Raw genomic sequence first — 13,306 nt, forward strand, 5'->3', positions numbered from 1 at the left:
GGATACGCACTTCTCTACGCTGACGATCTTAAATTGTTTCTCACCGTGCGCTTCATCGACGATTGTCGCCAGCTCCGAAGATTGTTAGATGCCTTTTGTGAAATGGTGCAAGTTCAACTACTTGATAGTGTCCACAGCAAAGGGTGAGATAATAACGTTCCATCATACTCAAAACCCTTCCTTGCTTCCTTGGTTACGTGGCTGATGACAAGGAGGCAGGGATAGGAGTTGCTGGATAAGAGGTTAAGGACCACTAAGGGGTCTATATTCGCATTATCTAGCTAGTCCAAGCCGGTGATACCTTCGGGAACTCTCGATGTTTGATCTAGTTCCATAAGACTTGATTCGTTTGCTCGTTTCCTACGGTTTCAGAGCAAAGGGACGTAATCAGAGATCTCCACTACCGACGGTTACCCACTATGACTTTTACCTGTCCCCAGGACAGGTTCTCGTCTACAGCCCGGACATCGTTGGCTAAGCTACCTCGCCATGAACCTTTGGGTCTGCCTTCTACGCTGTCCTTGCGGATTTCAGTCGAATGCTTCTCTGCAAATTTCGTTCGCTTCTTTCCTCAAGGTGTGTCCGATTCACTTCCACCTACATTTACGAATTTCTGATGCTATGAAGTTCATCCATTGGCATACAGCAGTACGAATTTAACGCTTGATTTGAAAATTCGTGTTTTCCTATGTAGAGTGATCTGGTTTGAGCGCCAAATGTTTCACAGATCTGTAAAGGTACTTCTGACCTTCCCAATCCGTGTGGCTATATCAGTCTTGGTATCACCGTCGGACGTTGTCTAGCTACCAAGTTCTTGAAAGGCGTCCACCTGCTCAACTTGTTGTCCGACAATTAAGAACTTGGTGGGATTGTTAGTGTTCACTATCATACAAATAATTTTTGCTACATTTACTGTGAGACCTACGAGAATGCTTTAACGATGTGAAGTATTCCACCACGCACACATATAAAGATTTTTTGACATTAGCTGGGGCCCTCGCTGAGGCTGTTTGCAGTAGGAATAATATGAACAACATCAAATTTCAAACTCCCGGATCCCTCCCGGAGCCCCAGCCAATGTCATTCTCGTTAGTGACGAAACCGCAAATTACTTCATTTGGAAAAAATTTCGCTTTGTTTGGCTCGTTACTATGGGATCTATTGATTGCCCATAATCTAGTAGAAAGATGGGCGATAGCAACGGTAGAACAAATGATAAGTTTTTTGACTAACTGAAATCATGGATTACTAGGATCTAACAATAACAATAAACCAAGTCAGTTCAGTTTCGTAATGCTGATGAAGTTGCAGAGGATTGCCTGGTGTTTAGTAGCAACAATTATTGAACTAACATGCATTCCCAGTCCACTAGGACCCGTATTCGGACGTAACCGGTGTTGGTGTTAAACAGCATGTAGGAATTTGATAAGGTTGCACAATGAGGAATAGCGTGCTGTCCGTGGCAGGCTTTTTTCTGTCATCTTTTTGCAATTTTCATCGATCCTGGTCAATAACGAAGTAGCAGCACACGGGCGGTAGTTCCCCTATATACCAAGGGTATGAAATGACCAAATAATCGAAAACTCCAGTTTAATACGAACTATCCTGTAAGTTTATTATTATACCCTTTTTTTCTTTCTTAAAAATGCTTATCGATTATTATTAACGTTTAATGTTAATGTCAATGTTTGTTTGCTGTTGGTTAGCTCTTTACTCTTAGTTGCTTAACGTTTTGTGCACAAAAATCGTTTACAGTTAACAGCATTTAGCTAATTGTGTTCTATTTACTTTGCTTACTGTCCTCATTAGGTATTGAATGCTTTTTTTCTGCCGCTCGTACGATGCTAAATTTCTTTGAATGCAATTTCGTTTCTTGTTTTGTTAATTTTAAGATTTTCAATTTTCTCCGTGTATCTGCATAGTAGCCTAATTATTGTTTACTATTGTTATGCCTTCTGTATTATCGGTTCAGTTAAGTATAGTGTTTCGAAAAATTTTAATTTAAATTTTTCACAAAATTCTCGTTGCAGTTGTTTTGATCATTACTCAACTGAAAAAAAGAAACGACTCCCTTAATACTGTTAATGTGAGCGTTGTGAAAACACATAAAACACATAAAACATATTTGATCATGGTAACAAAATACTGGAAGCCAATTGTTGAACGAACCGGCGCTTGAAACATGTGCAATCTTACTGGATTCAACTAGGGTAAAAACTTCGTCACTCTCACGTAAAAATGTCTCATATTTGAGCAAGTGTTAACGCAGTATTCCAACAACGATGTCGCAGGTTTGAATTTTCCCCGCTGAGCGGATCTACTTGCCTCGGTAGATCTCAATGATGCGATCCTGATCAACATACTCGAAGATGTGTGGCGCATCCATCAGGATTCCAACCGTTCCGGCAGTGGTAACAATGAAGAAAATATACAGCTGCAATCTGTCAATCACCATCGCAACGTACTTCCAGTCCTCACGAGTCTGTTGGAGTTGGTGTTAAACGATGGTATTGAATAGAAATAGAACTTCAAAAGAAAATCTTACCTGAATGTACAGATCTTCGTTTCGCAGATGCTCAGCTATAAATTCGACAGCTTCCGTGGCTTTGCTGGCCTCTGGCGAAAGAAGAATCGAATCGGAGCTTTCACTCTCCCGACGACAAGGATCACCGCCAAGCCCAAGATCGCCACTGTTCATCTTTCGATTCATCTTACAGTTCGGATGGTGCAGATCAGACAGTTCCATAACGTCCATCTTGGACTGCTTCGCACCGAGGGCGCTGATGTGTTTCGGAACTTCAGCTGGGGAACCGTACGATGGATGAGTGTGCGGCTGCGGTGGCATACTCATGCCCGGCATTTCCATCATCCAGCGCAAGCGCGTCTTACGGGGGCGCTTCATCAACAGCATCGCCGGCAGGTAATGTAGGAATACCGATCGAATCCACATGGGCATTCGGTGGGTACGAGGACCACGGAAGTTCCAATTGATTATGATGACGGTGACGAGAATGGAAACGGTATTCATGATAAAAGTGAACAGTAAATATTTGGCAATTAGCGGCAGTACAAGCGAGGTCGGTGGCAGGATCTTCGAAACCAGCAACAGGAACACAACCAGTGACAGCAGAATACTAATACCTAGGGTTACTTTTTCGCCAGCCTCGGCCGGTAGGTAGAACACAAGTACGCACAAGAATGAAATCAGTACGGTTGGCAGGATCAAGTTGACGGTGTAGAACAAGGTCTTCCGTCGAATGATAATGTAGAATGTGATGTCCGTTTCGGTCGGATTGCCTTCGTACACATTCAGGTAGGCCGGAACCTCAATGATATCCCACGTTCCCGACTTCCAGTAATCAGATAGATCGACGAAGTTCTTGTTGTTGTACAGTGCCAGCGACACCTGATCGCCGTTGAATGTCCACGAGCCGAACTTCATGATGCAGGTTTGCTGGTCGAACGGAAAATAGGTTACGTCGATTGTGCAGGAACTCTGATAGATAGCTGGCGGAACCCACAGCACTTCTCCGTTCGGATAGATTAGCACGTTAGATTTATAGCGCACTTCGTAATTACCGTCGGCACTGAAAAGCATCACAAAAGAAAATCGTGAAAAACACTTTCAATGAATTTTGAAAACGAATTACTTATTAAACAGAACGATATCCGGCTTCCAGACCTTGTCTGGGGGCAGTCGCAGTACACCGATACCACCGTAATCGGCTTCATCCCACTGCAGTTGGTAGTCACTCCAAACAAGTCGCAACCACACGTTTGACTTCATGATCTGATTTTTCTCGTTCTATAAAATAAACGTTCAAGTAAAGTTCTTTAATGCCTCCAACATTTATCTGCTTGTTCCACAACTTACCACGTTGATCAATTGCACGAAGGCTAACCCGAAGCGGACGTCCACCTTCTGCGTCATGTTTTGTACCGGTCGAATGAGTTTGTTATAACCGCGAAACAGATCGCGAACCAGTCGTTCCTCATCTTCTGATCCATTCACTATCGAGAAGGTAAGAATTAAAAATTAGGAAAGGAAGCGCATTATCGATTTTTTTTGCTCCACCCAGCATCCCAAATCATCCCTTCTATAGGTGCAGAGTAACGTACCAATTCCGAAATAGTACTGAATCGCTATTGCCAGCGACAACTGCAACAACCGTTTTAGTTGCATAACGCTGTTGGATGTTCCCGAAGACCACTGTTCGCGGAATCTGGAAATTTAAAATTTAGTTTTTTCAGGTTTAATTATATGAACAAACTGTAATAGAACTTACTCAGGGAAACGCCTTTACTGCGTTCAAGGAGAACGAAATTACTAATTAACTTAGATTAACTGAGCATTTCTGGCAGAAACTTCTAGTCGCTGCACTGGAGGACACTTTAAAGAATTGTTTGACACGAAAAAAATGGCTCTCAAAGTTCTTTAACCCGTTTAAAAACTTTGTCAAACTAGCGATTCCAAAACGTTTGACACAGTAACTTTGCCAGATTGTATCGATTTTTCCTTCCGCTCCTTTCGAATATCCTTTTGCTGATGGTTTGTGGAAATGAGAGACGACACGGCTCTCACGAAATAAAAGCACGACCTGGAGAGGTGACACAGTGAGAGCGAATGAAAACAAAGCACACACAGCAATCATCTGATGGCATGTGCGAGCGTGCGTGCGTTCAGTTCTAGTGGCTTGCTACCGCGTGTCAAAGTACTATAAACATTGGCTCTGTTTTTGGTTTGTGATTGCTGTGCCGTTGAACGGCACATGCGCAGTTTGTGGAACGTGTCCTGCTCTTGGATAATGTTTATCCTACTAGGAGGTCAGTTCAAAGAGTACGTGCCGGCGGAAGAAATTATTGTAGTGTAGCAAGAATGCGAGTATAAAACGAAATACAGTGGAGACTTGTGTTATCCCACTAAACCCCACGTTTTTTACGCAGAACTATTTTTTGATTACTATATTGGGGTGCATTTTAGAAGCACAAGAAATAGACATGTAAACGACGAAGGTTTTCTTTTTGCACGTTTGTAACTTGGTAATTTTTGATGGATCTTAGAGATATTTGCATCAATCGATTAGAAATATTTTTATGCATTGATTGACACAGCAAAAATAACAAAACTTTATCGAATGTTGAAATAAGCATAAATATCAGGCACTGTCAAGATTAAACGAAGTAAGGACACTTTTGATTCCCAGGCCCGGTACGTGAATCTTATACACATGCGATTTCGTTCACTTCGATTCCACAAAAGGTCGAGGATTTGGATTTCGATAAAACCTAAACTGAGTTGAAGTCCTGAAAGAAAATAATTTTGTAAAACTGTAAGACTTTCTTTTCGCTTCGATCGGTTTTATCATTTGAACATTGAACCTAGACGAATTTGATGTCGCAAAAGTAAATCTTTAAAGTAAAGAGGACAACCGATTATATCGATATACTGCAAGAATTTATTCGAAACTGAAATCTGGTATGAAAACGTGGTAGACGAAATATCCTCCTATGTGACGTGATGCATAAATTTTGAGAGTGAAAAACTCAATGACTAGCAACGGAATTCTTTATATATTTCCAGCAGGGGCGCAGCCAGAAATTTTTCTTAGGGGGGGTCTTACAAAAAAAAAATTGACATAGCCTAACCTTAAGGAGTTTATTCAGGAAATGGGAAATTATTTTCAATTATCATAAGCTATTTTGATGGCTCAACTTGGTCTTGCGATTTGCGCCTTCTGAAAAGCCTGGGCGATAAGTAACCCAAGATTGAGTTGCATGCTGCCGACTAGTTGAAACAGCACGAGATCTATGCTACTGACGACGACAACGAGGATCGTACAACTAGTCCCGTAAATTTTCCTGTGCTCTAAGCAATTGGTAGCAGAAATATCAAGCTTCAAAGTGTAGAACAAACATTCGTCTGGGGGGGGGGGACAAAGGGGCCCCGAGTAAGTCTGACGTCAAAGTCGAAGGTGTACCGAAGGTGCTGTAATTAGTTCGCCGGTGCGGTAAATGGAAGAAGGAATTGTAACGTGTTAGCCGACGCCTAGTTACGGTGTCGAATCTTTCTAGAATCCGTAGTTCTTAGCTTGGTAACCGGAGCGGATCGTTCCAACCTACGGAGTAGCCTACGGAGGGCAAAGCGAATGAACCGCCGTTGCACCAACTCGATTCGACTGACATTTATTAACAGGCTCTATACGGGTGCGCCGACAGGAATCCGCAAGGACAACGTAGAAGAGGTAGACCCAGAGGTTCATGGTGACCCAGCTTAGCCAACGACATCCAAGCTCTAGACGAGAACCTGTCCTGGCGACAAGTAAAAGCTCAGGCGGGTAACCGTCAACAGTGGAGATCTCTGATTTCATCCCTTTCTGCCGGACCGATGGACATGGACACATAAGTAAGTAAGTAAATACGGATGCGGTAATCGAATATTATAAGGATTTAGCTTTCAGAGAACGTTATCCAGCGAATATCAAGTTGCTCCTGGAGTGCGAGAGTGTCCAATTAGTAGTTAACTTTCAAGAACACGTTCAATTTCAAGTCGTTGGCGAACACAAGCCGCGGACCTTTGAGCATAAAGTTGACGTCGATGAAATAAATAGGAAAAACCAACAGTCCGAGATGGTTACCTTGCGGGACTCCGGAAAAAACTATGTGTGAGCCGGTGAGATGAACCCATCAATAGACACATTAATGAGACGATTACGATTTAAATCACTGGAGCAGCGGCTCTCCAATGCCCAGTTTGTCCAGTTTGGCGATTGCAATTTGATGATTCAGCTTGTCGGAAGCAGCAGGGAGGTCTGTTTGATAACGATCGTTAAAGCAATCCATTACGTACGTACGTAGTGAGTGTTAGTAGATTGGCAGATATTGAGCGCTTGCTTGCGCAAGGATCCGTGCTGCTCGTCGGCAATGTATTGTTGAACGAACGAGAAAATTGGCACGATCACAACGAGCTCGAAGAGTTTCGGTTTCGTTTCCAAGGAACATGGCTGATGGAAGACTGTCGTCTTAGAATTGAACGGGGGTCGTCGACGAATCAGATAGCCATTAATCTCGGAAAGATTGAAATCACCCAAAATTAGCAAATCGTCAGAGGCGGAGGTCGTCGAAGAAATTGCGGAGACCGATGCCATATGAGCCTTGAGGAGAACGACGTCTTTTACTCGATCCGGTGGGAAATAGACGCGCACAGGTATAAAGAGCGATCGGACAATTTTATAGTCACCCAAACCTGCTTAACAGGTAACCAATCGTTATGTTCTAAGACAGAGGCCTTGAGATGGCGATAAACTGGCATTAAAACGCCCCCGTTCGTTGATTTGCGGCTGTTGTGCGCACTCCGGTCACAACGGAACACTTCGTAGTTCGATCCGAAGATTTATGAAGGTTCCTTCGTCGAGCCAGGTTCCAGCTAAAACTATTTTATCGTACGGACTAACGACACACTGAAGCCAAACGGATTGGACTTGTCATTAATATATCGACAACAAAATACATGAAAGGAAGAGGTTCTAGAGAAGTGACCTCCCTGCTGACCTCCTTCCCCGGATTCATTTAGACGGTGATGAAATCGAGGTGGTAGAAGACTTCGTGTATTTGGGCTCACTGGTTAAGTGGTTACCGCAGTCAACGGCACCAGCAGAGAAATATAAAGACGCATTATGGCAGGAAATCGTGCCTACTTTGGACTCCGTAGGACGTTGCGATCGAACAAAATTCGCCACCGCACGAAGTTAACCATCTACAAGACGCTGATTAGATCGGTTGTCCTTTACGGGCATGGACTATGCTCGTGGAGGACCAACGCGCCCTTAGTGTTTTCGAACGGAAGGTGTTGCGCACCATCTCCGGCGGAGTGCAGATAAAAGACGGAACGTGGAGGAGGCGAACGAATCAGCTGCTTAGGGAACCACCCATCGCTCACACCGCAAAAATCGGTCGCCTGCGATGGCTTAGGCACGTCGTGAGGAAGTCGGACGACAGCCCGGTTAAAAAAGTTCTCAATAATAATTCGACAGGAACGAGACGGCGGGGCGCGCAGCGAGCAAGATGGATCGATCAAGTGGAAGGCGACCTGCGGACCCTACGCAGATTACGTGGCTGGCGAATTGCGGCCATGGACCGAGTGGAATGGAGACGACTTATTCGTACAGCAGAGGAAACTACGGCCTGGAGCTGATTAAGTAAGTAAGTAAGTAAGTACTATCGACACACGCTAGCTACACACGATAGTCGTGAACGCTTCCATTCATTCCTCCTACATTTTGATAGTAAACGTGGATGTTGTGCTGAACGTCGCAAATTATTCCGGTTGCGTGATGGGCTGAAAACGGGAGACGAATCAACAAAGGTGGGTTCTGAATTGGCGGTAGTGCGCTTGCCTGGAAGGAAGTTTTGGTAGCTCCTCTCACTGCACCCACAGGTATGGCCAGGACGGCAGATGAACGCTGGCAGGGAAGGCGCGACTACAGCGGGGAGGATAGAAACTTCCATGGTACCAGTAATCAATTGATTTGGCATTTCTCGTCACTTTTTTACTGCTTGTTGCTGTATATGATTTTGACTTCAAAGCTGGCATTCAAAATTCTATTATCGCGATTTTTCTTTTCAGAAACCAGCCACTAAGAAGCATTGTTTGCACTATAATAGGGGCAACAGTTAGCCAGCCGTATATTTTTCCAAAGTAGTTTTTAAGTTGGCCTGCATTTAAATTGCATTGGTTATGCTTATTGGTAGGAACTTCACCAAATTCCAGATATACAACTGCAAAATAAGGTCCCTTTTGTAAGTACGGGTTCGGGTAATTAGAGCATGCAGATTTATCAGAAAACTCGGAGCAAAGGGCTGCCTACCTAACCGATTTAGACGGTTAAATCTTTTCCCGGACGCGCCTTGGCTGCCTGACTCGGCACTACTGCAGCATTGTCTTGCGGGAATGAGATCTCCGATAGCGGGAGCAATCTTCACAACGAGATTTTATGACCGATAGTGGCCGGTGGACACAAAATTTTGTTTAATTGACCAGATCGCGTGCGATTGTTTTGACTCGTACACGGATATTTAGCGAGAATAGAACCTTACGTGGCGGAGTCCTTCTTAGGCCACGCGCAGCACTTTGCAATACACCGATAGTTGAATTTTGGATTGCACTTTATGGCCACATGGACGCAGCGCAGGATTATAAATTCGAGCTTCGACTTGGACATACGTCCGATCACTTCGATTGCCACATAAAAGAGCCCCGATCCGCTTGCCGTTCGCAAGCAACTCCCTCTTGCAGGCTGAAGCGAAACTTCCTTGCGGTACACAGCGGCAGAATTCCTCTACTCTCGGTCGGACCGTACGAGCTAACGGTCACCGCGGCGTCTCAGCATTTTAATTTAAGTTTTAACAAGATCTCAAACCTAGCTCCTAACGTACACAATAAAAAACAATTTTTTATAATTACGCAATTCTGCTGGTTTTCTCTCAGTTTTTTTTGACTCAGAGCTTTTCTATTCCATTTACATTTGCACACTTCAAAGTTTAAACTAAATTGAAAGCAACAGCTAGAAAAAATGAGACAACTGAGATATTTGTACAGTCCATGATGGGCCCTGAGGATGCAATCCTTCGTAGGAAGACACCTGCAGGAAAACAGAGTCTTCTCTTCTCCGCACAAGTTCACTGAATCATATGAAATAATTCAATTTTATTTCTAATAGAGAACAATTATATTTGAATACACTAGAATCTCGTTTTACGTCCGTTCATTTTACGTGATTTCGTTTTACGTCACTTTTTTTACGTCCAAAATTTGAATTAACGTCCTCTCGTTTTACGTCCAAAATTTGAATTAACGTCCACTTTTTTTACGTCCAAAATTTGAATTAACGTCCTCTCGTTTTACGTCCAAAATTTGAATTAACGTCTTCGGGAAGGTTACTTAAATGACTGCCGCCTTCAAGATGGTATGGAAAATAGCGCAGAATTGACTCACTACGTGGCGCTAGCGTATATGTAGCATTCTTATACAAGCTGTATCTTGCGCTGCTGACTATCTAGAAAGTTGTGGTCTTCGGGAAGGTTACTTAAATGACTGACGCCTTCAAGATGGTATAGAAAATGGCGCAGAATTGTCTCACTTGGTGGCGCTAGTGTATAGCGCTGCTGACTATCTAAAAAGTTGTGGTCTTCGGAAAAGTTGTTCAAATGACTGTCACCTCGGAGATGACATGGAAAATAGTTTAGTTTATTCGCAATATGCGGCGCTAGTATATACGCTACGTCTTTTTATTCGCTATATTTCATGATCCGTGTTACCTAAGATATTACTTTCTTCGGGAATGTTGTTTGAGTCATAGCAGCTTTCCAGATATTATAGAAAATAGTACAGAATCGTATAGCCACGTGGTACTACCGTATATGTAACATTCTTGTACTTGTATAAGTTTATTCAAATGACTGTCAAATTCAAGATAGTATAGAAAATACTTCACAATCTTCTCATCGGTCGGTGCTAGTGATACGTTTTGTACGTCATATATCATATACGTCATATACAGGTAACCTATGATATTACTTTTTTCGGAAAAGTTGTTTGAATAGTAGCAGGATCGCAGATACTAACATATATTAGGACAGGATCTTCGTGATGCGCCAATAATTATTATATATTGTTTATAAATTAAATAACGGATTTTAACCATTTGTCATTCATCGTAATCTATGCCTATAACGTTGAATTTCTGTCTGTCTGTCTGTATGTTCCTCATGGACTTAGAAACTACTGAACCAATTGGCGTAAAAATTTGGGCGTTTTTGGGGCCGGGGTCTTATGATGGTTAGTAACCCGTCCCCCTCTAAGAGGGAAGCTCCTATACAAATGAAACAGAAATTTCTGTATAACTTGAGAACTAAGGCCATTGCAAATTATTTTTAAAGTTTTTGTAGCGCCCCCCCCCCCCCTTTCTTTGAAATCGGCTTGAAACATCGGGGTTTTTAAACTTTGTATCTCGGATAAATTCAACGGTTTCTTCCGCGGAGAGGGGGGGGGACTAATAGAGTATCTCATCGCGAAATGCAAATCACTGCTTTTCCCAGTGTTGTCGAATGTTCTGTTTTGTAGTTTGCAGTGCATCGGTTACTGGAATCGGGTGGTCTTCTGGGGGTAGGTTTCTTGTATCGTGTGCGAGTCGATCGGCTTCCTCGTTGATTTGATATTTGTTAAAAGTTCATGTAAATAAACCAGCCAAATTTGTCATTTAGTAGCTAAATGACATCATCGTGATTTCAAGATTTCAGTCCAAAAACGCATGATATCATGAGTAAGATTCCACTTATCAGAAAATATATTGATAATTCTAAGCTGAAAGATTCTTGATTCCACTATTTCACGAGCAAGACAAGGCGGCCTGGCGAAGGGTTAACATGTACATTCCAGAACCTTTCTTCACCAACTTCTATCCCTACCTCCACGTGGTGCCGGCTGACATACGCAACCTTGGTTGTCGTACGCTAGCAGGGAAGGGGGTACAGTGGCTCCCACAGTGGCGCAAGATACAGCTTGTATAAGAATGCTACATATACACTACCGCCACAAAGTGAGGCAATTCTGCGCTATTTTCCAAACCATTTTGAAGGCGTCAGTCATTTAAGTAACCTTCCCGAAGACCACAACTTTCTAGATAGTCTGCAGCGCAAGATACAGCTTGTATAAGAATGCTACATATACGCTAGCGCCACGTAGTGAGTCAATTCTGCGCTATTTTCCATACCATCTTGAAGGCGGCAGTCATTTAAGTAACCTTCCTGAAGACCACAACTTTCTAGATAGTCAGCAGCGCAAGATACAGCTTGTATAAGAATGCTACATATACGCTAGCGCCACGTAGTGAGTCAATTCTGCGCTATTTTCCATACCATTTTGAAGGCGTCAGTCATTTAAGTAACCTTCCTGAAGACCACAACTTTCTAGATAGTCAGCAGCGCAAGATACAGCTTGTATAAGAATGCTACATATACGCTAGCGCCACGTAGTGAGGCAATTCTATAATACATACAATCCGACGAAAAGCCCTTGATCTGCTAAACAACTATGTCGAAGACACCAACGTTCTATACGGTCAGGATCAGGAGTTATTCCAATTATTGACGTCCTCTTTTTTTACGTCCAAAACTTGAATTAACGTCCTCTCGTTTTACGTCCAAAATTTGAATTAACGTCCTCTTGTTTTACGTCCGAAATTTGAATTAACGTCCACTTTTTTTACGACCGATTTGATTTACGTCCCCCCAATAGTGGACGTAAAACGAGATTTGAGTGTAATCAATAATCAGCCGTCCAATTCCATCAATAGCACCAAAACGAAAGACCTAATGTGCAAGCTATGATCACCGCCGCTTAGGAAGAAAGCACCCTCGCGAGAAATATTACAATGTATTTAAATACATGCGACTACCCCATGGTAAAATCTTGTCCTATTTCATCTCTCTTTGTCACATCTCATGCGCCTGCCACCTCATTCGCTGGCAGGATTGGGCCACGTTTTGCAAATTGTGCGCTTGCCCCTGTGCCTGTTACGTATTCTTAGATCCTTGAAGTGTTTTCCTTATCCTTGTCCGCATGTAAACTCCGAACACCGAATTTTGCAACTTAACGAAGAAGGGTGCAGCTCGGAATTGCCGAAAATGGATCACCAGGAGCAGACGGCGGCACGGTGGTGTGCTGATTTCTATTCCGGACACGCGCCGGCCGTCAAGTGGAGTGCAACGACCTTTCCCGTTTCGTTCATTCATTCGTTCATTCATATAAGGAAACGCAGGGATTAGGCAAATTCATTCAGTAGGATGCAAGGGGGCAAAATAAACAAGAAATAAAACCAGCAGGCCACGAGCTTGTTCTTAAACTGTTTTATTTGCTTTAATTACCGTTTTTCCTCTTTCTCTAAAATGACATAAAAATCAATTAAATAGGTTTTGTAGCTTACTTTTCCATTAATTTGGGATTTTTTGAATACTGATAATATTTATTTTTTTTTGTTAATTATTAAGTTTACATATTTCTTGCTGCACTGTTCCGTTTCGAATTGTATGCTTTCCTTTGTCCGTTGAATATAGTTGAAAAATAAAAGGTTGATGCACATGCTTCCACATGGTTTTATTTCTGTTATAAAATTCAATTTTCTCTATACAATTGCCATTAATATAGATTTGTTTTAGGGTTTTTTTTCTTCTTCGTCAAAGGGTACAGAAACAATTATAGTTTTTCTTATTCGTTTTTTTCTTGCGCTAAGTGGGATTTTTTGTCGGATTC

General features: G+C 42.6%; 1 protein-coding gene across 1 annotated transcript; it reads right to left on the reverse strand.

Annotated features, from left to right (window-relative positions):
* Positions 1–2,317: 2,317 nt before the first annotated feature.
* LOC128732870 (acetylcholine receptor subunit beta-like 1) lies at positions 2,318–4,183 on the reverse strand. The gene is made up of 5 exons (XM_053826290.1): positions 4,120–4,183; positions 3,875–4,011; positions 3,651–3,805; positions 2,546–3,587; positions 2,318–2,482 (listed from the first exon to the last, which is right to left on the reverse strand). The coding sequence occupies exons 1-5, from the start codon at positions 4,181–4,183 to the stop codon at positions 2,318–2,320; spliced, it is 1,563 nt and encodes a 520-aa protein (XP_053682265.1).
* Between the last annotated feature and the right edge of the window lie 9,123 nt (positions 4,184–13,306).

The sequence above is a fragment of the Sabethes cyaneus genome, chromosome 1, assembly GCF_943734655.1.
Source record: "Sabethes cyaneus chromosome 1, idSabCyanKW18_F2, whole genome shotgun sequence".
NCBI classification, from domain to species: domain Eukaryota; kingdom Metazoa; phylum Arthropoda; class Insecta; order Diptera; family Culicidae; genus Sabethes; species Sabethes cyaneus.